At 41.6% G+C, this 24,116-nt stretch overlaps 1 protein-coding gene across 1 annotated transcript in view; it reads left to right on the forward strand.

Annotated features, from left to right (window-relative positions):
* PTPRN2 (protein tyrosine phosphatase receptor type N2) overlaps positions 1-24,116 on the forward strand; it is a 690,139-nt gene that overhangs the window by 22,954 nt on the left and 643,069 nt on the right. Inside the window, exon 2 of the mRNA XM_063147608.1 lies at positions 19,563-19,613. Within this exon, the coding sequence (XP_063003678.1) occupies positions 19,563-19,613 (51 nt within the window). The remainder of the gene's footprint in view (positions 1-19,562; positions 19,614-24,116) is intronic.

Here is a 24,116-nt window from a genome sequence, read left to right on the forward strand (position 1 = left end):
ACGTGTGAGTAATCACACAAAGCCGGGGAGAAGCCGCTTCAACGGGCTACACGCTCGCAGTCTCGGGCTCAGCCCAAGACCACAGGAAAAACCGGGCCCAAAGTGGTGCCCATTATCCTGAAGGAAGGGAGGGTTGATCCCTGCCTAAGCCTGGGATCCCCTGTGCGTCATCTGGACGCACAGGGGCGATCCCATATATCAGCTAAGGATAACCTCTCATCTAGCTAAGGCCTTATTTTTTGCGCGCCTCATTTGGTCCCTCACTTTGAAAACACTCAAAATTTGCTGTGTAGAACACATGGAAGAAGACATAATTAAGAGTGTGTCTTTTTCCCCCAAGGTGGGTATTATAATGTTGCCAAATACAAGCCATGTAAATGTGTCTTATGTAGGTTACTTTTGGAGGAGATAGTACTTTTAACTCTTATGCAAAAGGACATTGAAGTTAAGCAAAGTGTGAATGATGGGTAGGAGTTTTAATTATGCACAAAATAGCGGTTTGCTTTTGAGCAGCTTGGTGGAGCAAAATGTGTTGCAAAATAAGATATTGTTGACAGGCTGGAGATAATGCCATCTCTTCTCCATTACTTGACTTAAAACTGGAATTAGCAATATATATTTGGATGATCTGCTTGCCAGGCCTTTCTCCTTTAGTGCCAATTTCTCAGAATTACTTTATCACTGAAAGGAAGATTATTGCAAATAGCAGAGAATTCTGGATGCTCAATACTGCAAAACGTGGGGAAATTATCTCTTTAAATAATAATAAAAAAACTCTTGCCTGTCATAAGCTGCTTGAGTTCGTTGCCCCAATCCAATGTTTCTTACAATGTTTTCTATATGCACAAAAGTGACAGATCATTGTGTGGTGGGAGAGATTGTGTAATACTTTGCCCACCACCATCACCTCTGTTAGCACCACACAACCTGTGCAAATTAATTTCAATAGAGGAATAGGTCTGTGTGAGCATTTCTTTGTATCCACAATCAGGTCCCTGGATTGAAATGAATGGGATACCTGCATCTTGTCAAGAGTTTCATGTGCTTAGTCCCTAAATTGGCTTGTAAGAGCACCATCCAAAGCGCCACATGAATCTCTGCATATAGAGGGGCCACTGTATTATTGTCAGTGTCAGAGAATTCAGCCCTCAAATATTCTTCCCACACAGATTAGTTAAGCAGAATCAGAAAACACCATTTGAGCTCATTTCAGGTATTCTGTTTGTGTCTGTTGGTTTGTTTTTGTTTTACTCTCCAGGGCTTGAAGAACAGCAAGTATAAATATCTTTATATAAATCTGCGGTGCAGCCATATATAGAACAGTGTGTACAGTTCTGGTTACAGCATCTTTAAAAAAGTACAGGAAGGCAATTTGCAGCTTGATCCTGAGCATTTTTTCTCAGAAGTCCTAGTTCATTCAGCGAGATTGGATATGATTTCAGACTTAAATTATCAAAGGCTTGGAGTATCTTCTTATGAAGTATATCTAAAATGAGGCTTTTTGGTTAAGAAGAAAAGATGACTGGAGTTGGTGCAGCTTGGCATGATCATAAACCTAGGGTGCCGATATGGAAACAAGGACAGGGCTCCTGTATCTTTAACAGTTGTATAGAAAAGGGAATTTCAGTAGGTATCATTTGTATACATGCAGCACCTGGTGAAATTCTCTCTTCATCACAACAGTTAAAGCTGCAGGAGCCCTGCCCTCTTTTGTATCTGGTCAAGAGGGTAGAGTTCCTGCAGCTTTAACTGTTGTGATGAAGAGAGAATTTCACAAGGTGCTGCATGCATAAGAATTACACCTGCTGAAATTTCCTTTTCTATACAACTGTTAAAGATATGGGAGCTCTGTCATCCTTTCCATATGGTTACCCTAATAAGCCTGAGTTTTTAGGTCTGGCCCTTGGAATATAGGAACATAAGAAGCTGCCTTATACTGAGTCAGACCATTGGCCCATCTACCCCAGTATTGTCGACACTGACTGGCAGCTGCTCTCCAGGATAAGGAAGGATTCTTTCCTTTCCCTACCTGGAGAAGCCAGTGATCGAACTGGGGGCCTTCTGCATGCAAAGCATGTGCTCTATCATACTGTACTCCACCCTGAGATCTTAATGATATAGGGCAGGATACAAATGTTTTATTTATTTATTTATTTATTTATTTATTACATTTTTATACCGCCCAATAGCTGAAGCTCTCTGGGCGGTTCACAAAAATTAAAACCACAGTAAAACACCCAACAGTTTAAAACACATTATTTATTTAAAATAAATAATAGATAAATACTGAGCTATAGGCCCTTCCCTTGCATTGTTTACAGTTGAAAAAGAAGCAGAGGTTCTGAGCTTGATGTGTCTTATATAAAGAACTGTCTTGAAGAGCATAATCCAGAACTGGTGTAGGAAGACTTAATCCCTGTCATGGCAAAAAGGTAGATGAGGCTGTTGTTGTTGCTCCTGGTAGTAGCAGCAGAGATGAAACTGATTGCAATTAAGCAAAGGAACTGTGCTCATTTAGTTGATCTTCTTTTGCCTAATTATGCCGCACAATTGCTTATGATGCATATTGATTTGGGAAATTGTAAACCTACTGGAACAGGATTTCATAAATCATATGGCGTACCAATGTTGTAGCAATTAATTTATATTCCCAGGTGCTCAGAGCATCTAGGGCTGGATACTTAGAGGCTTTATTTCTGGAATCATAGCACAGGATTCTCTAATTTCTGAGGATACCTCTGTTTAAGTCTTAGACTGACACTGTGATTTTTTTTAAAGTAAAATGATTATAAGAGAAATGGACTACATTAAAGCAAGTGTTTGAAAACATTTTAGTTGAGACAGCTGTCACACAATTAAATGAAAACTTGCATGCCTTGGTTTTGTGTCACTATGTTTTAAGATGTGATTTTATGCAACATAAGTACAATGTTCCATAACATTTACAATGAGTAAAACTTTTAGGTCTTCTGTGCTGTGTGGTCCTTGATATAAATGGCACTTGAAGGGAGCATTGGATTTTTTAAAAATGTAATACCTAAACCATTGTTTTCAAATGGTGCTACCTGCCCAGGCCCAGATGTATTGTACCTAGATGGTGGTAGGCTGATGATCCAAACATGTGAATAAGGCAGGGCAATTGTGCAATAAGAGCCTCATCTAGAAGCACCCTAAGTGTACCATGTTGAAAGCTATGAAGCCTCTTGGGGCCTTGCTAGACGAGGCTTTAGCCCGGTGCGAGCCCTGGGCTCACCCTGTGCATCCAGATGACGCACAGGGTATCCCGGGCTCAGGCAGGGGTGAACTCTCCCTGGGCCCGGGGTAACCGGCACCACTTCTGGCCCAGTTTTTCCTGTGGTCTTGGGTGAGCCTGACACCACAGGCGTGTAGCCAGGTCCGCCGCTTTTCTTACTCCCGAGTAGCCGAAAAAGCAGCGGACGGGACAGGAGCACTGCGGCCATCAGGGCTATGGGGAGGACATGGGGGGGCAAGAATCGTGGCCTACAGGACATGAGGGGGCAGGAAACGGAGGCCATGGGGAGATTGGGGGCAGGAAACGGAGGTCAGGGGAGATCGGGGGGAATCACGGCCCAGGGGACATCGGGGGGAATCGCGGCCCAGGGAACATCCGAGGGGACATCGGGGCCCAGGGGCAATGGGGGCCATCAGACATGGCAGGTGGGCAGGCGGGGGGGCATCGGATATTGCAGGTGGGTGGGCGGGGGGCATCGGATATTGCAGGAGGGAAATCGGGGGCAGGGGGAGCGGGAAACCCTTTTTCTTTTTTTAAAAAGCCTACTTTTATCGTTGCTGCACTCCTGTGCACATGGCCCCTTTAAATTGAAAAAAAATGGCTGACATGACAGGGCTTTCCTTTACCCCGTCGCGTGTTACGTGTAGACAGGAGCGACAGCCCGCACTACTTCTAGCGCTGGCTGGCCCCTCCACACGCCCAGATTTAAAGGTAGGTCTAGCAAGGCCCTTGGTTATGCAGATTTATTTTTTATGTAAATCAGAGTATTTCTAGCAGTTCTGAAGTGATGGGATTGTTGTTGTTGTTAAATAGGTGCCTGAAAACATCCGTATTTATAGATTAATTTTCTATCTTTGGCATAGGAAGGTAATTGGATATGTAAAGTCATGTGTAACTGACATCTATTTCTGGATTAAAATTACATGGATAAGTAGGGAAGTCCAAATATTAATGCTTAGTTCTAGACTAATACAACATAATAAAGCTTTCATCTTGGAAACTGAGTCTCCATGTCAATATAACCAACACATATAGGAATTAAAGGTTTTTAAAGATACTTTGAGCAATTGTGTATAATGGACATAACTTACTGATTTTTTTTATTTAGCACCTTTAATATTTTGGTCTTAATGTATTTAGAGTGTGGCCATAGCTAGACCTAAGGTTTATCCCTGGATCGTCCAGGGGTCAAACCTGTTCATCTAGGTGACACACAGGGGATCCAGTGCTCAGGAAGGGGCGAACCCTGGATGAACCCAGGATAAACCTTAGGTCTAGCTGTGGCCTGTGTCAAGCAAAGTATAAGGAACAGGCACGATGTTAGTCATGTTCTTTAATGTCCTTTTTTTAAAAGCTTGGGGTACTTCTAGATGAGGTTTTATTGTGCAGTTGCTAGGCCAATTCACCAACTTTTACTGGGAGGTCCAAACAACATTGGGCTCATTCAGACAGGCATTTGTGTGTGTGTGTGATCATCATTCTTTGTTCACAGGTTTTCTTGTGAGCTTTAGCTGATGCCTTTGCCATGTAGCTGTTGACTCATGCCTTCCCCCCTTTTCCTGTGTTATTTTGTAATGGGGAAATTGCAGTATAATTTTGTGATCATGCAATGAATCCCTCATCATCTCAGTCATATTCAGCTCCATGTCTCAGGGGTGATTAAGCAGCTGGGAGGGTGGTTGCAACAGTCTCTACATGATACAGGCAAAATATGAGCACATGCATCCCATTTTCATTCAATCCCATCTCCCACTGTATACACAAATGAGAAAAGTGTTACTGCTTGCTTTTACAAGGACAATACTGACTTGCAATGTGGGTGGGGGGAAGTGGCCTTCTGAAGTTTCAGCACTTCACAATGACGCAGGGGGCACACTTCCAAAGTTACAGTTCAGCTCTTCACAATGGGATTGGGGGATTGCTCTGCAAGTGCTGCCCTGGAAACTTTTAACCCTTTCTATTCAATCCTCATGTACACACAAAATAGAGAACTGTAACCCCTTTCCATTCAATCCCCTTTCCCGATGTATACTCAAACAAGAAAAATATTACTACTTCCTTTTACAAGGACAATACTGCCTTGTACATGTGGCGTTGGGGAGGGACCTTTCTCTGTAGCCTTTGCTGATCCAATTGAGGCTGGCTTCTGGGCAAACAGATGGTGACAGGAAAGGACATAGGCTGGTTAGTTTAACATCTGTTCCAGGTAAGTTGGTTGAAAGCATTATTAAAGACAAAATTGGTAAGCATATAGAAAGACAAGTTCTTCTGAAAAAGAATCAACCTGGCCTCGTCAAAGGTAAGTCTTGTCTTACTAATCTTTTAGAGTTCTTTGAGAATGTCAGTAGACATGTAGATAGGGATGATGCGGTAGACATTGTTTACTTGGACTTCCGAAAGATTTTTGATAAAGTCCCTCTCCAAAGACTCCTGAGCAAACTTAGCAGTCATGGAATAAGGGAAGGGATCCTCTTACAGATCAGTAACTGGTTAAAGAATAGAAAGCAGAGAGTAGGAATAAATGGTAAAATCTCCCAATGGATTGTGAGGAGCTCCAAAAGGATCTCTCCAAGGTGGGAGAGTGGGCATCCAAATGGCAGATGTGGTTCAATGTAATTAAGGACAAAAAAAAAACCCCAACGCCCCCCCCCCCCCAAAAAACCTTCAAGTATAACTTGATGGGATCTCAGCTGGCAGTTACCAACCAAGAAAGAAACCTTGTGGTTGTGGTGGACAGCTCTGTGAAATTGTCAACCCAGTGTGTGGCTGCTATAAAGATGTCATATTCCATGTTAGACATTATTAAAAAAGGAATTGAGAATAAAAAGTATCATATTGTCTTTATACAAATCTATGGTGTGACCACACTTGAATACTGTATATGGTTTTGGTCACCACACCTTAAAAAGACATTATAGAGCTGGAAAAAGTGAAGAAAAGGGCAATTATAATTATCATGGAACTGGAGCATCTCCCCTATGAGGCATGGTTACAACAGCTGGGATTGTTCAGCTTGGAAAAAAAGAACCCAGGGTCATCACATGAAGCTGATTGATGGGAGATTCAGGCCAGATAGAAGGAAGTACTTCTTCACACAGCACATAGTTAAAGTATGGAATTCACTAACAAGATGTGCTGATGGCCATCAATTTGGATGGCTTTAAAAGGGGGTTGGATACATTCCTGGAGGTGAAGGTTATCAATGGCTACTAGTCTTGATGGCTATATACTACTTTCAGTATCAGAGGCAGTATGCCTATGTACACCAGTTGCTCAGGAACATGTGTGGGAGGGTGTATTGCCCTCATGTCCTGCTTGTGGGTCCCTGGTCAACAGCTCTTTGGCCACTGTGTAAACAGAGTGCTGGACTTGATGGACTCTTTTTCTGATCCAGCATGGTTCTTCTTATGTTCTTATGAATTCAATCTGCTTGGCTGCCAGGCAGCCTTAGTGCCTGTTCATTCAGAAGTAAGTCTTACTGAGTTCAAGGAGCTTATTCCAAGGAAGTCGTATTGTCTCATCCACAGTGGCTACCTTTATTGGAAGAAAGTGGGATAGGGATTGTAGTGGAAATGAAAAGGGGAGGCAAAGAAGTTGAAATAGAGATGTTCCATTCCATGTCGAGAGAGGCTATGCCAGAAGATGTGGACATCTGATACCATCCCACCAGGCTCCACCTACCACTGTAAATGGTATATAGTTATGCAATAATGCTGTGTAAAGAGCTAATTTAAGTCCCAGGGGAAAAAATCGGAAGATGGTACAGTAAATCGCGGGATAAAGGCCTCCATGTGAAGAACCCCTTTGTCTTCCTGTTGTAAACCTCCCATGTTTTCCCATCACTTCTTCTATTTGTTTTCTTACCACAAAAAACCGTTTAACAAGGAAAAAATGGAATAGCTGCACGATGTCTTTTGATTGGAAACACTCCTGGAAAGACAGAGTGGATCATTCCAAATTGCAACTATTATTATTATTATTATTATTATTATTATTATTATTATTCTATGCTGCCCAATAATTGAAGCTCTCTGGGTGGTTCACGATACTGACTTGCGTGTGCAGCAATATACTATGATTGAGTCACTGTTACCAAAGCCTAATCTACACCAAGCAGGATATTGCACCATGAAAGCAGTATGAAAGTGGTATATAAAAGGCAGGAGCCACACCACTGTTTTATAGTGGTATTGAGGTGCACTGACAACTCTTGGGGGCCATTTGACACATACCATAGACTGCTTCCATACCGCTATATCCTGCTTGGTGTGGCTCCTGCCTTTTATATACCACTTTCATAGTGAAATATCCTGCTTGGTGTAGATTAGGCCATAGTGACTCAATCATAGTATATTGCTGCACTATATTTGTAGTGTATGTGAAATTTGAGTTGTAGCTTAAGGAGTTGCCCTGACAAGAAAATGTCATACTATGCACTCCAGAAATATATTGATTTTGTACCTGGAATTTCTCAAAACATTTCTTTCAAGAGCATGATCCTAGTGATTATCTGTAGTTTCAGATTATCCAAATTCATTGCATATCCTCAGATTGGTGATAAACTAAATTGGTGGACTGGCTGAGTGGGTAAGTGGAGTGGTCAATGCTTCCCTTCGCCAAGGAAGGGTCCCAGCCTGTTTGAAGGAGGCAGTGGTAAGACCCACACTGAAAAAGCCCTCCTTGGCCCCCACTGTATTGGATAAGTACCGGCCAGTCTCCAACATCTCATTTTTGGGCAAGGTATTGGAGCGTGTGGTGGCCTCCCAACTCCAGGGATTCCGGGATGAGACGGATTATCTAGATCCATTTCAATCTGGCTTCAGGCTTGGTTATGGGACAGAAACAGCTTTGGTCGCCTTGGTGGATGATCTTCGCCGGGAACTGGACAGGGGGAGTGTGTCCCTGCTGGTTCTGCTGGACCTCTCAGCGGTGTTCGATACCATCAACCATGGTATCCTTCTGGGCCGCCTTGCTGGGATGGGTCTTGGAGGCACTGTTTTACAGTGGCTCCATTCCTTCCTGGATGGACGGACCCAGAAGGTGGTACTGGGGGACTCCTGTTCGACTCCTTGGCCATTGGCCTGTGGAGTCCCTCAGGGCTCTGTTTTGTCCCCCATGCTATTTAACATATACATGAAACCATTGGGAGAGGTTATCCGGAGTTGTGGGGTGCGGTGCCACCAGTACGCTGATGACACCCAACTCTACTACTCCTTTCCACCCAATTCCAAGGAAGCAGTTTCTGTGCTAAACCGGTGTTTGTTGGCAGTAATTGATTGGATGAAGGCGAACAAATTGAAGCTTAATCCAGATAAGACAGAGGTGCTCCTGGTCAGTCGAAAGGCAGATCAGGGAATAGGGATTCAGCTTGTGTTGGATGGGGTTACACTCCCCCTGAAGACGCAGGTCCGCAGCTTGGGTGTACTTCTGGATTCAGCCCTGAGCCTGGATGCCCAGGTTTCGGCAGTAGCCAGGAGTTCATTTGCACAGTTAAAGCTAGTGCGCCAGCTGCGCCCGTTCCTAGAGATTCGGACCTGGCCACGGTGACACATGCCTTCGTTACATCCCGATTGGATTACTGTAACGCGCTCTACGTGGGGCTGCCTTTGGAGAGTGTTCGGAAACTCCAGCTGGTTCAAAGAGCTGCAGCCAGATTGTTGACCGGGGCTGGTTACAGTGAGCAGACAACTCCCCTGTTAAAACAGCTCCACTGGCTTCCAGTCTGTTTCTGGGCACAATTCAAAGTGCTGGTTATGACCTATAAAGCTCTATATGGTTCGGGTCCAGGTTATTTGAAAGAACATATTCTCCCTTATGAGCCTGCCCGTGCTTTGAGATCTTCTGGAGAAGCCCTTCTTTCAGTCCCACCTTCTTCACAGGCACGCTTGGTGGGAACATGGGAGAGGGCCTTCTCGGTGTCTGCTCCGGTGCTCTGGAACTCTCTTGATGGGCTTTCGGAAGCAGGCTAAAACTTTTTTGTTCAAGCAGGCCTTTGGAGAATAATCCAGCCCTCCATCTATGTTAATGTCATAATTTTGTTGTGTATTTTTTAATTGTTTATGGTTTTGTTTCCCCCCCCCCTGTATATTTTAAACTTTGTAAGGCCGCCTTGAGGCCCAGCATTGGGCAAAAGGCGGGATACAAATCATCATCATCATCATCATCATCATCATCATCATCATCATCATCATCATCCTGGATAGATAGCATTCTAGAACATCTCCATATTCAGTCCAAAACCAGTCTTATTGTTAGTATTGCAAGATATATTTATAGACTGTACTGTTTTGTAATAATATAGGAAGTGGAGTGGGGGAGGTTAAACACATTTGATTGCTTTTCTCTAACAAAATATACAACTCAGGTGGAAAACAAATGTTTAACTCTTCCCACTTCCTGGTTCAAGCACAGAACAAAGTCCTGCTCTCACTAATTCATGTTATTCTTGGATGTTAATGATTTGCACATTCGTTGGGAACCTGGATAGAGCCTGGAATAGTGCTCTGCAACCTCCTCCTGTTTGCCACTCAAAGCAAGGGCTTTCTGCTTCACTCCAGGTCATCTGGGGTTACTACTCTTCTTACTTGATTGCATTATACATCCTGAACCCAGTTAAATCATTTTCACCTGTATGAAGCTGTTGAGCTTAAAGAGTAATTCAACCCCAGTATCTCAGCATAGATTGAAAGTAAGATGCAATCTATCTCCTGCAGGCCTTTCAAGGTACATGAATATTGCATTTTGAATGTGCTCTTTTGCTTGGTGCACTACAAGAGTTTTGTCAGGCACAGAAGTAAGGAGTGATCTTAATATTTGTTCAAATGAAAATTTGTCATATGTTTCCCCGCCCCCCTGAACTAAGCAATGCAGTGTTGCCTTGAGCACACTATTCATATATCTAGGCCTTAGCTAGACCTACCTTTTAATCCAGGACAGAGGAGGGAAGATCTTGCATTGTGTTTAACGCGAGATCCCTCCTCCATTTACACATGAGACACAATGACCTCAGGAGGAGAGGCATCGCACCCGCCATTTTTTTAAAAGCAACAGGAGTGCTCAAGTGCCAAAAGGTAAGTGTTTTTTAAAATTAAATTAATTTTCCCACTCCCCCCCCCCTACCCCTGATAGGCGCAGCTCCCAGCTCTGCAGCAATGGCCCACAATGGCCCTCCCTTTTCAATGGAGCGCTCATGCACTCATCTTCAATAAAAAACAAAATAACAGGCGCAATGTCCTGCTTCCTCCTGGGACGTCATGCGCCATGTGTGGACTGAGGGGGAGGATCTTGTGAGCAGAATACTGCAAGATCCTCCCCCCTCCCTCCAGGAATGCCGGGAGGGCTACACATGCTCTGTGTCTCAAGACATATACACACAGCCCTGGGGTGTTGCTAGGTCATTAAAAGATTAGGGCAAGGCCCATGATAAAAATTTGCTTGTGCTAATGTATGCACATCTAAAATGATTATATTTTATTTACATTTCATTGATATTAGCAACAATACCAATGAAATAAAAGAAAGCTTCAGAGCACATGCAGAATGTTCTTCCCTCACCACTAAGCAATTACAACCTCCCCAGCCCCACACATTTCATAGTGATGGAATATATTCTGCTAAGATTAGAACTTCAGCATTTCCTTTATAAAAGATTAAGCACTGGTCATACCTGTTTCAAGAAAACAACAACCAGAACACATACATTCTGTTACCCCCACAATAATCCCTCCTTATTTTTCCATCCTCCAGCAACTCTTCATCCAAACATGTTTTTTTTTGCAAGCCCCTTCTACCTTCTCCTTGTTATGTACAAGCTCTTGTGGTCTCCACCTCCTCATAACTTTGTGCCAATACTTCATCAGGATTCAGCTAAGGAGTATGCTTTCAGTACTATAGCTAAGTTATGGAGAAAGTACCTTTGACCATGTATCAAGTCCCTTTTGCTCACCACTGAAGCTAGAGTATGCAAAAAGCAATATGACAAAACGTGCATAGGATTGGGCTGAAAGGATAGCCAAGTCAGTGGAGTGGAATGGCATGGACAGTTTATTAAGACTACAGCATCACACTCACAATTCAGGAGTTATTTCTGAGAAAACTTGCAGAAGATCAGATTGCAAACCTTCCCCAAAACGAAACTTTTTCTGGAATCCAATGTTCAATTTCTAGGAGTAAGCCCCATTGAATATAATGGGGCATCTGAGTAAACATACATAGGATTGAATAAGTGAGCAGTATTTACAGTATTCCTCACCACCACCAAATAAACTCCTGGTTTGATTAAGTTTTGTCATTCCATTGCTGGATAATGGCAGCTAACAAAACAAAACAGCCCCAGATTACTTCCTCAGCAACCATACAAACACACTTTTATCTAAGAGTTGGGTCAGGATGAGCAGGAGGAGAAAAACATATCCTCTTGTCTGTTTATATAAAGTGAAATACATTTTAGGACTCCTTTTATCCATTGCCCTCCATAGCTCAGTGGTAGAGCACCTGCTCTGCATGTAGAAGGTCTCAAGTTTAATTCCTGGCATCTCCAGATAAGGCTGGAGAAACCCCTGTCTGAAATCCTGGAGAATCACTCCCAGTCAGTCTCAACAATACTAGGCTAAATGGTCCAAGGGTCTCAGTATAAGACAGCTTATGTTCCTAAGCTCCCTTTTGAGAATTCCCCAAGACTTTCTCTAAATCTTAGAGTTTTGATTGTGGTAGCTGTGGGCACCACTGTATCCACAAGGCCTGTCTGAGCTGTCCACCAAGCTATACTCGTCCCTGCAAATGAATGGAACTATTCTTCCATTCATTTGTATTGGGCTAACCAGACCAATGATCTGACTTTCTTGAGAATTCCCCAAGACTTGTCTTAGATCTGGGGATCTCCAGTGCAGCACCTGTGGATGTCACTGTTTCTGCCAGGCCAGGCTGAGGGATCCACCAAGCTATTTCTCCCCCCGTACGAGGGAATTGAGTTGTTCTTCCATTCACTTGTATAGGAGTTGAAAATCCTCCTTGCCTAAAAATGGCCAGAGGGGGACAAACTGCAGGAATTTAAGAAAGCCATAAAGACTGGTCTCTTCTGGCAGGCCTACCCAGTTGAATTTTAAGATGCCTTTTAATAATGTGCTGTGTTTTAATAATGTATTCGTTTATATGTTTTAATCAATTATATGTATTTTATGGTGTTTTGCATTTGTGTTGTACCCCGCCTCGATCCAGAGGGAGAGGCGGGTAACAAACAAAAATCATCATCATCATTCCCACAAGGGCCCTTGGGGTAACAGGTTCCTTCGTGAAGGGGTTGGTGAAGTATTTTAATGCCTTATTGAATATTGAACCACCAGACTGCTGTATTCTGAATCAATTGAAGGCCTTAGCTAGACCTAAGGTTTATCCCGGGATCATCCCTGTTCATATAAATGACACACAGGATATCCTGGGAGCAGGCAGGGATGACCCTGGGATGATTCCGGGATAAACCTTAGGTCAAAGTTTCTGGATAGTCTTCAAAGGTGATCACCCACCTAATTGCTCTCACAGGTGGACTAATGAGAAGAGTCTCTCTTTCTGATCTTAAAGTGTGGGCAGGCTGGTATAGGTGAAGGCGGTCTTTGAAGTAACATGGTCCCAAACTATTTAAGACTTTAAAGGCCAAAACCAGCACTTTGAATTGGGCTTGGAAGCACGCTGGTAACCTAGGTTGACCATATGAAAAGGAGGACAGGGTTCCTGTATCTGTAACAGTTGTATTGAAAAGGGAATTTCAGCAGATGTCATTTGTATATATGGAGAACTTGGTGAAATTCCCTCTTCATCACAGCAGTTAAAGCTGCAGGAGCCCTTTTAAATCTGGTCACTCTAGTATAGCTCCTGCAGCTTTAACTGTGGTGATGAATTTCACCAGGTTCTCCATATAGACAAATACTTGCTGAAATTCCCTTTTCTATGCAACTGTTAAAGATACAGGAGCCCTGTCCACCTTTTCATATGGTCACCCTAGGTAACCAGTGCAGCTAGCACAGTATAGGGATAATACTCAGGTGAGTCTTCTGAACCATCTTCAAAGGTGGTCCCATGTAGAGCACATTACAGTAGTCCAGTCTCGACGTGACTAGTGTATGGATAACTGAGGCAAGGTTCAGCCTGTCCAGATAGGGCTGCAGCTGGCATACCAGCCTAAGCTAGTAGAATGCACTCCTAGACAATGCAGCCACCTGGTCTTCCCCAGTTAACTCAGAGTCCAGGAAGACTCCCAGATGGTGCACTTGGCAACCCCATCTAAGACCAGTTGTAAACCTCCATCTGAAGTAGTTGGTTTCCAACCCACAGTACCTCTGTCTTGTCTGGATTAAGTTTCAGCTTGTTCACCTTCATTCATCTCTAAACCACCTCCAGACACTGGTTCAGGAGTTCCACAGCCTCCCTGGGATGTGCAGATGGAAACAAGAGGTAGAGCAGAGTTTTTGTTGTTTATTCGTTCAGTCGTTTCCGACTCTTCGTGACTTCATGGACCAGCCCACGCCAGAGCTTTCTGTTGGTCGTTGCCACCCCTAGCTCCCCCAAGGTCAAGTCTGTCACCTCCAGAATATCATCCATCCATCTTGCCCTTGGTCGGGCCCTCTTCCTTTTGCCTTCCACTTTCCCTAGCATCAGCCTCTTCTCCAGGGTATCCTGTCTTCTCATTATGTGGCCAAAGTACTTCAGTTTTGCCTTTAATACCATTCCCTCAAGTGAGCAGTCTGGCTTTATTTCCTGGAGTATGGACTGGTTTGATCTTCTTGCAGTCCAAGGCACTCTCAGAATTTTCCTCCAACACCACAGTTCAAAAGCATCTATCTTCCTTCGCTCAGCTTTCCTTATGGTCCAGCTCTCACAGCCATAGGTTACAACGGGGAATACCATTGCTTTAACTATGCGGACCTTTCTTGTCAGTGTGGTGTCTCTGCTCTTAACTATTTTATCAAGATTTGTCATTGCTCTCCTCCCAAGAAGTAAACGTCTTCTGATTTCCTGGCTGCATTCAGCGTCTGCAGCAATCTTTGCGCCCAGAAATACAAAGTCTGTCACTGCCTCCACGTTTTCTCCCTCTATTTGCCTGTTATCAATCAAGCTGGTTGCCATAATCTTGGTTTTTTTGAGGTTTAACTGCAACCCAGCTTTTGCACTTTCTTCTTTCACCTTTGTCATAAGGCTCCTCAGCTCCTCCTCGCTTTCAGCCGTCAAAGTGGTGTCATCTGCATATCTGAGATTGTTAATGTTTCAGTGCAAACTGCCTGATGACTTCTCCCAATGTTTTTATGTGGCAGTTAAAAAGCATGGCGGCAAGATAGATTAGCCCCACAGGCTAATGGCCTCAGGGCAGGAGTCTGCATTGGGCAAGTCCACATGCCCTATGGACATCATCCCCTTGCACCACATCTATTCAGTTGATCACCAAGGTTAGGTGCTGTGTTTCCTATCTGTTATTTATTTACTTAGTATATGATTTAAGGTTGTGTTTGGTGGGGCTACTGTTTCAAAAAACACTGGAAAAAGTCCGTTCAGACAAAGAAAGAAAAGTTACCCAGTATCCCAAGTTACTAAGTATCCCATTTTGCTTATTCCCCCCTCCAACATTGGGATTGGAGGATGCTTCATCAGGTGATCACGATTGGGAGTTGAATCTGCCTCTCATTCCTTCAAAAAAACCTTACCCCTCCTGCTTTTAGCCATTCTAAACAAATTAATAGCGAACAAACTGCAGGAGAAAAAAGTCTGAACATCTCCACAAATGACCCCCAACCACCATTCTCTAAGCACAGTAAGTTTCAGAGATGTGGGTTTCAAAACAAAAAAGTTATACGCTAATCTTTTCTGCAATGCAATCCTATGGGGAAAAATGTCCAAAATGGCGGGTGGAGCGCTCCGCAAAAAGTGGATCGATTCGCTTGTGGTCGCTTCTCTTCACTATGCTTTGCTATCCCCCCGACTTTATTCTCCTCCATCTATAATGGAGGCGAAGCCCCAGACTCGCTATCGCTTCTAACAACCGAAGAGAAGCGGATCACAGCCCTAATCGAAAGCTGCTGAGAAGTTCAGAAGAACCAACAGGGTTTCACTAAAGCCCTTTTGAGAGCTAGAAATATATTTATTTCCCATTTCTCCCCTCTCCTCTTTTAATATTCGAGGTCTTTTTGTATGGAACCCCTGAATGGCTTAGTCATCTAAACTTTGTATATGTTGTCACGACATGTAAATTCCAGCTATAGCTACATATACACTAAGTGCTTCTTTTGAACATGAGCACTGAATCAGTTCTGACAGCAGTTAGCATATTCTCGTTCTGGCAGCCTGAAATACTTGAAGAGGCAGAGCACTGAGTGCCACCTTGTTTCCTTCTGCACTGGGGAATTAGGAATGAGGGAAACAGATGAGTTGTTGTGTGACGTTGAGGAGCACATCTTCCATGCCTAAAAGCCAATGATATTGAAGAAAGGACTGAAACACCAGGAATATGTTTATGAAGCTGCCTAATTCTGTCCAGACTATTGGTCCATCCAGCTCAGTCCTGCCTGCACAAAATCTGAAATGACAGGGATGCCCCTTTCTGCTTCTTTGCTCCACTGCTGCTGTGCCAAGTCCTGCTGCTGCATGCTCAGAGAGGCACACATTCCATTCCCCCCCCCTAGTTTTTCCTCTCCATAGCCCTGATGACTGCAGCTGCACACCAATCAAATAAGAACATTAAACAATGAATGACAAAGCCAAACAGCCACCTGCCACAGCCACTGCTTGCCTGGCTGGCCATTGGAGCATTGTCCCCATGTTATTGGGAAAAAGTAACAGAAAAAGGTGATGCCACAAGGTGGATGAACTTCAGCTGTGGATCAGCCTGTGGGCCAAGGATGCCCCCATCGACCTCTACACTAACACTAACTGGTATCAGCTGTCTGAGGTTTAGGCAAGAGTCTTTCCTAGCTGCACATGGAAATGCCAGAGACCTTTTGCATGCAAAGCATGTGTTGTCCTGGTCAGCTATGGTCTGTCCCCTAAATACCGGGATCTTTATAATTAGGCATTGAGTATTTAGTAGATAAATTAATCAATTGGATTAATTGACTAAAATCATTTGAAGAGGTGTAACTCATTCTCTTTTTTAAAAAGTTAATAATTATTAATACAATTGTGCAAAAAAACCAGGAAATGGCAGGTGCCATTTTCTGATGCATTCCTTCTCTCATGCAGAAGAGAAAGAGTATCATCAGACGGGGAGAAATCATGTTTCCTTACCATTGCTCTTGCTTCCTGCTGCGCTCTGCTATAGCAAGGAGAAGAATCACACAGGAGAGAAAGGGGAAACAAACTGCAACCATGTGACCCATTCAGTGTAGTGGGACAGCGCCCTCTAGTGGCCATTTTATAGCAGAATTTCTCTGCACACAGCAGGAAATGGTGATCCAATTTCATTATAACTCAGAAAAGTCGCATTTTTTTTTACTGTTTTACTACGAAAAAATGGCAGAAGGAGTGGGAAATCAGTGGGAGGCAGGTCGCGAGAAGGATCTGCGAAAATCAGTGAGCATATCCTAAAACACTCGACTGATGACATTCAAAGACTCACCAGAAATTTGCTGCATTATCTAAAAATAAAAATAAAGAATGCCTCCTCTGTTTTTTTGTATTTTTCATATGCAAATGTATGCAGATTCTATTCAGTAGTCAATTAAAACCTCATGTGATGAGGGTTCTTTAATAATTGGGCAACTTCCTTCAGAACTGATTATCCCAAAGTGGCTGAAATAAAAATAAAATAGTTTTAAAATAAAATCTTGATATTTGAAAAAAGCCACATATTGTAAGGCAATGATTGCATTCACTTTTAATTTGTTTAGTACGAAGTGAACTGGGAAGGATTGTCAGAAGCTGGAACACCATTTTTGTAATGCATGAAATGAGTAAAGAATCTGCAGCATATGATACTGTTTTGCTCTTCAGTAATGATTTATTACTGTCATTAACATTACTACATAGATGATATTTAAAATGAAATATAGTGTTTCTTAATGTTATAACAAATAATAACAAAATAAATTAGTATTTAAATAAGTATTTTGGCTCCTGGGTGAAGCATGTATAACATTCAACTTCAGTTAATATAAAACTCCATTAAAATATCGTATAGTTTTCAAGGAGATTTGAAGGTCTTTTTCATTTGCTTTTCACAGAGTTTGCCATGCACAAATTTATTCATTTGCTATTCAAGACACAGATCCTCTGGTTAATTGCATCAGATTCCTAATTCTAATTAGCATGCAATTGCCAACTTTTGTTGAAACACAGAAAGTGTAGCATTATATAACCAGTTTTTCCTCTGCTTATTGAGTACATAAGAGTTAATACAAAAGAGACTAGGCAAAATTAGGATGTTTTATCTTAATTACATATTTGCTCCAAAGCCATTTCTTTAAATTTGGTGACTGGACAATAAAATGGCAGGCACTATCGGACGTAAGTCACTAGGAGCAGTCCGCACAATCCTGGGCTGGGGCTATATGATTGTACCAGTTACCAAGGGCAGCTGTTCAGTTAAGTTGTTTATGCTCTTCTTACAATTCAAAGAAGGTTACTTTGTGTTTCTGTAAGTTATAATAAATAGCTGTTGAGTTAGATGATATTTTTTTTGTGTGTTGCTGTTTCTCATATACTAAATTGTGGTGACAAGGATGGGATTATTTGATGTTGGGAAACATCATTTGTTTTCTCTTCTCCAAGTTGCTACTGTGGGAAAAAGGAAAAAATGGCTACATTGAAGAATTTGGTGTGAGTCAACCAACATCTTGGGATTCATATGCAGAAAAAGCTAATAAAATTGAATGTGCGGAACAGACGTGCGCAATGCTGGTAACACTGAGGACTTCTGGGCTTGCCTATTAAAGAGGCACTACAGAACAAGAGGAATGGTCAAAGGTTGAGGAAGGATTTGAAAGAAGGGAGAGATAAGGCACTAGTACATGTCCAGGGAGAGAGTTTTACTCATAGGGTCAGCAAGGGAGCTGGGAACATTTGGTCAGTTGAAGATGGTAGAGTTGGAGAAATAAAGGTCACAGGTAGGAATGTAATGAGAAACTGCAGATCTTTTCACTGGCATTCAGCCCTTCTTCTGACTTTTGGCCCAGGGGGTCATCTCATTGTCTGAACAATGGGAGAAGTGAATAATTTTGACAGTTCTGGATAGAAGGGGTGGGATGAGAAAGAGGAAGGCCAGAGAGAAGAAGATTACAGCAGTCCAAGTTGGAGATGATTAAGGCATTTAGCTGAAAATAAGACATATACCTTCAACACAAAAAGTAATCAATTATATCATTGTTATTACTGTTATCATTCCCATCTTAAACCATCTGAGTAGCAAATATGTGATACTCTGCCTCACCATGATAGCTGAGAAAATTAGGTAATAAGGCATGCTTCACTTTCAGCTATGATAGAGTGACTATATGAAAGGGAGGACAGGGCTCCTGTATCTTTAACAGTTGCATAGAAAAGGGAATTTCAGCAGGTGTCATTTGTATATATGGGGAACCTGGTAAAATTCCCTCTTCATCACAACATTTAAAGGTGCAGGAGCTATACTAGAGTGACCAGATTTAAAAGAGGGCAGGGCACCTGCAGCTTTAACTGTTGTGATGAAGAGGAAAGTTCACTAGGTTCCCCATATATACAAATGACACCTGCTGAAATTTCCTTTTCAATACTACTGTTAAAGATACAGGAGCCCTGTCCTCCTTTTCATATGGTCACCCTAAGCTATGAACCACAATGGAAAATTGTCAGAATAAATTTGTGTGTGGGTTGTCTACTAGAATTGAGACTACTGGGATGCACCTAACTTTCTAAATCTCTTGTTTGTGTTCATTTTTGGAAGCCACCTTGGGAGGATTCTACTTTTAAAGAAGGAAGCACTTAAAACTTTTTAATTAAATTAATTAATTAATTGTTAGTCCATGTGGATCTAATTTCCTTGAGAAAATTAGATAGCCACACTAGATTTGTATCCCAGCGCAGCTGGAAGTGTTGTATGAGGGCTTAGTCAAAGGAACAGCCTTTTGGAGATTGAGCGCTCAGTGACAGATATTACCTTCTGTATTTTTTTTTCATTCAAATTGACTTTATTGTTTTTATGTTCTTGGCTTTTTTATTGCTCACTTTAGTATTCTAGCATCAGCCAAACAAATGTCTGTCTTGAATTTGAAATTTTATAGCCTGAAATGTTAGACTGTGCTTCCATTTCAGCAATTATAAACAATCCTGATGTTATATTTTTATTGCATTCTAGGATGCCTATTTGAAGATGACCTCTGCAAATCTTTTGAAATCTGCATAAATGGTAAGTCTCTCAATACTTGGCACACTTTGCTAACCAGTTTATTGTACTTTGATGCATGTGGCAATTTGAAAAATCATTTGTGTTTCAACAAGTAAATCACTCAAGTAAGCACTTCATGTCTCATTCTCTGTAACAATGATTAAATTGTGCTACTTCTTGGATAGGGATGAGGAGCAGGAGGACCTAAATCCCCCTTTATAGACTTGCTGCTGCTACTTATATATGGTAGCAACATTCTAGCTACATGGGTCACACCATGATTTCTTTTTCTAACCAGAGAAATGGAGCATGGAGATAGTTCAATTCACAGTGGCATCTTCACTTGTGACTTCACATGTCTCATTGTTTGCCTCTGATAACAGCTAAATCATATTTACTTCCAAAACATTAGAGAGTCATTAAATACTTTATCATAAGCTTTTAAACATAAATTACTTGTGGTCTATTCACTTATAACATAAATTACTATGAAAGCTTTTATAGTTACAGTTTCTACAGCGCTTACCTTGCCCATAAAAAGGTACAGTCTTTCTGAAGGACAACCGGTATATTTGTACGGAGCAAGCACTTAGCCACTCTACAAGTCCTCTTCTCTGCTGATACTGGGGGTTGATCCTTGTGCAGTTGGTGGTGTACTCCCCTGGAGCTTTGGGTCGCAAACAAATTAGCAGTCATCTCAATAAATAAACTCCAGGCTTCAACCTGTCTCCCTTCTGGAGAAGTCTCCCAACTGCTACTGACTAAGCTAATTTGAGGAGTTTCCTCAATGACCTCGTTGCTCCCTGGTGCAAACTGGCAGAGCCATGTCTCAAAACAAGAATAGTTTTATAAAAAAATAATACATGGATAGCTAGATAGCATAAAGGAGCAGTAATGTAGGTTCTATTAATATACTTACTAGTTGAGGAGACTGAAGAAAAATCTTATGGGATGATGTCTCTGGAGATGGAGCATTTAACTTAAAGGACATAGGATTCTGTAAAAGTGGGCTTTTTAGTCTAAAAGACATATGCATAAAACCTTTCTACCCTCAACTTCCTATGGCTGGAATATGGAATTATCCAAATTAAATTATGCTTTAATTGCCATGGCTACCTGATGGTACATTTAATTAAATTTCTCCTTAGATGAGGTTAGTAAAGATAAATTATAATGGATCACCTTTCAGTATTTTCCAATTAGAAGTATCGTTACTCATTTGCCAGGTCTGGTAATTTCAGGCATTGTACAGTATTTTAGAGTGTGTGTGTGGGAAACGATGAAAGGGAACGAGGATTTGTCAAAAATATAATTTATTACAAGGAAATTCACAACAGGTTCCTGTTTTCACAAAGAAATGGGCAAAAGGGTTGCATAGGTCATTTGAAATCCATTTGGAAAGTGATGAAAGAAATGCTCTGATGTTAACATCATGGGCGGTTATTATATAATTAGTACACAATGATGCTTTACCCTATGGGGTTAAAAATGTTTAACTGTGAAATTAGTAAATGCTGGAGAGGTGTATTAGAGACGGTCCCCAATCAGTGTCTCAGGTCCGTGAAAGATTGGAACAAACTAAAACTTAATCTAATCAAGACAAATGTATTGTTAGTTGGTGTGGAAGACCTGATCTAGTATTGGCTAGTATTGCGCTTCCGCTTAAGAATCAGGTTTGTAGTTTGTGGGTGCTCCTGGATCCAGTCCTTCCTCTGGGTGTTCAGGTGGCGATGGCAGCCAGCAGTGGCTTTTTCTAATTTAAGATGGTCCTAAAAAGGCTTTTCTTTTCTGGAAAGTTTCAATTTAGCCACAGTTAAATTGGTGATGTCTAGATTGGATTACTGTAACATGTGTTATATAGAGTTACCTTTTGAAGAGTCTTTGAAAACTTCAGTTGGTCCACAGGGTGCGTTTGGGGGGGGGCACTGCATTATATTATTCCAATATTTTACCACATTGGATGCTTTCCAGCTTATTTCTGGGCGTAATTTAAAGTACCAATACTGACCTGTAAGGTATTCAGTGGCCAAATATTTGAAGGATAGTATCTTCAATCGGATTCCATTTTAGTACTGTTCACACAGCATGGGAGCCTATTGTGAATTACTTAGATCTTGATGAGCCACAGCATGTGCTGGCCGCCATTTTGAATATGCAACTCTCAACTGAGAGGTTGCCTTGTCCGAAACTGGCCATTGGGGGTTAAGCAAATGTTAAACAATTCTCACAAAACCACTGATAGCCAGGTTGCCAACAACAACCCCCAATATTTTACCACATTGGATGCTTTCCAGCTTATTTCTGGGCTTAATTTAAAGTACCAATACTGACCTGTAAGGTATTCAGTGGCCAAATATTTGAAGGATAGTATCTTCAATCGGATTCCATTTTAGTACTGTTCACACAGCATGGGAGCCTATTGTGAATTACTTAGATCTTGATGAGCCACAGCATGTGCTGGCCGCCATTTTGAATATGCAACTCTCAACTGAGAGGTTGCCTTGTCCGAAACTGGCCATTGGGGGTTAAGCAAATGTTAAACAATTCTCACAAAACCACTGATAGCCAGGTTGCCAACAACAACCCCCAATTCGGGGTTGCATATACTTAGGTTGTGGCTCACTATGGCTTAAATAACCCATAGCGAACTGCCATGTATTGTGTGACCCAGGTCATATTGTCATCAGAGGCTTTACTGCACATTCCTATATCCTCCGAAAGAGCCTTTATTGTGATTGAACTCAGGTTAGGGAATTTCCAGGCTATAGAATATGATCCTCCCTTTGGATGGTAAAGACCTTTCTATTCTGAAAGATGTTGAAGAATATGGCATCATATCTGCTCCTATATGTACATTTAATTTGATTGCTGGACATTTATTGTTTTGCTGTTGAGTTTTTATTGTCTTTATTAATTTTAGGATTTATTTAAGAACATTTTTTTTAATGTTTTGGTAGCCGTCGTAGATAGCTTATGATAGAAATGTGGGATAAAACTGTTTTAAATAAATAAAATGAAAACTCTAGCCAATAAGTAAACCTCTATCAGAAGAGTTAGAAAGGGGTGCAAAATGGTGACTAGGTCTGAAAGACTTGATAGAAGACTTTCTCCGCTGCACATATTTTATTTATCCCCACCACCACCATTGGAAAATTAGTTGGACCAGTTTCTCTAGTCAACAACGATATTTAAAGAATAGTTTTAGTACTATTAGACTTCTGTGGTTGCAGCATTGGGCATTGGCTTCTGAAAGGATTATGTTGTAAGAAAGAAAGTATTTAATTTATTAGCAGCTACATAATTATGTGTACTGTATTAATACTTTTAAACGTGTGACACACTTTACTTACAGTCCCAATAATGTGATTATTGAAAGGTTTTCTTAATAATGGCTTGGCTTGTTTTAAATGTATACATATAGTAATTTTATAAAAGAAAGAAAAAAGGAGTAACACCCCCACTCCAATCCTTTTTAGACTAATGTAAAACATATGATGGGAGAGCTTTACTCGTTGTCTCATACATATCTGTTGGACCACCAGCCTCTGTGTGTGTAACAATAACTATTGTTTTTGAGTGTTGATACTTTTGTCATAAAGACTATTTTTGACCTCTCTAATCTCATTTACATTTGTCCAGTAGCTTGTGGTAGCAGTCATGCAGTCTTAATTTTCTTTCATTTTATCAGTTTCCTGAAATCCACTGATTCAGAATTGGTTAAACAGAGGTGTATTGTTTTATGTTTATCTTAATGTCTGGAGGATTCGCCAAATGAGATTTCTCAGGATGTTTTTATCCTGAATTTTTCATTTATAGGTTGAGTTCATGCGCTACAGTTCTAGTCACTAACAGAAAACCGACTAATGTTGTTATAAGCTTGAAAAATGATGTTCCCCAGTAAAATACATGAATAACCAGAATGGAAGAACTAAGAAAGCTTGAGTGTATTGATGCAAGATGTTACTCAAGACACAAGTTACAATAGCAGAAGGCCAACATGCCAATGATCACATTTCACTTCACCTGCCAACAACCTGATTTGCATAACACGACAGCCCACCATGGGTAATCATGAAATTTGCATTTCTTTCCTGATCACCTGCACTGCTCTTTACCCCATATGTATATCTGACAGCTAACAATGAAGACCAGTGGAGGTAAGCAACAAGCATGAGAGGAGCCAAAAGCAGCTGAAGGAGAAGGAGTTTTTTGGGCAGGTGAAATTGATAGTACATGAAGCAGCCTTTAAAAAAAAAAAAGGTGTTCACTAGCAAGACAAGTGCTGAAGTGGGGTATAAAATTGACAAGAGCATTGACATGGTGGATATCTGTATTCCAGGCTAAATAGCAGACCAGCAGTCTTGCATACTTGTGCAAGAACCCTCCCCACAAAGTTCTCAAATGCTATGTTAATAATGGTTAAAAAAAAATCCATCTGGCAATCAGAGAGGGGTGGCAGGATTTTCCCTCAGTAGCTGGCATCTGATGTAGAGATTGAGAAAACAAGGAGTTTACCCACAAGGC

Source organism: Elgaria multicarinata, chromosome 1 (assembly GCF_023053635.1).
Source record: "Elgaria multicarinata webbii isolate HBS135686 ecotype San Diego chromosome 1, rElgMul1.1.pri, whole genome shotgun sequence".
In the NCBI taxonomy this organism is placed as follows: domain Eukaryota; kingdom Metazoa; phylum Chordata; class Lepidosauria; order Squamata; family Anguidae; genus Elgaria; species Elgaria multicarinata.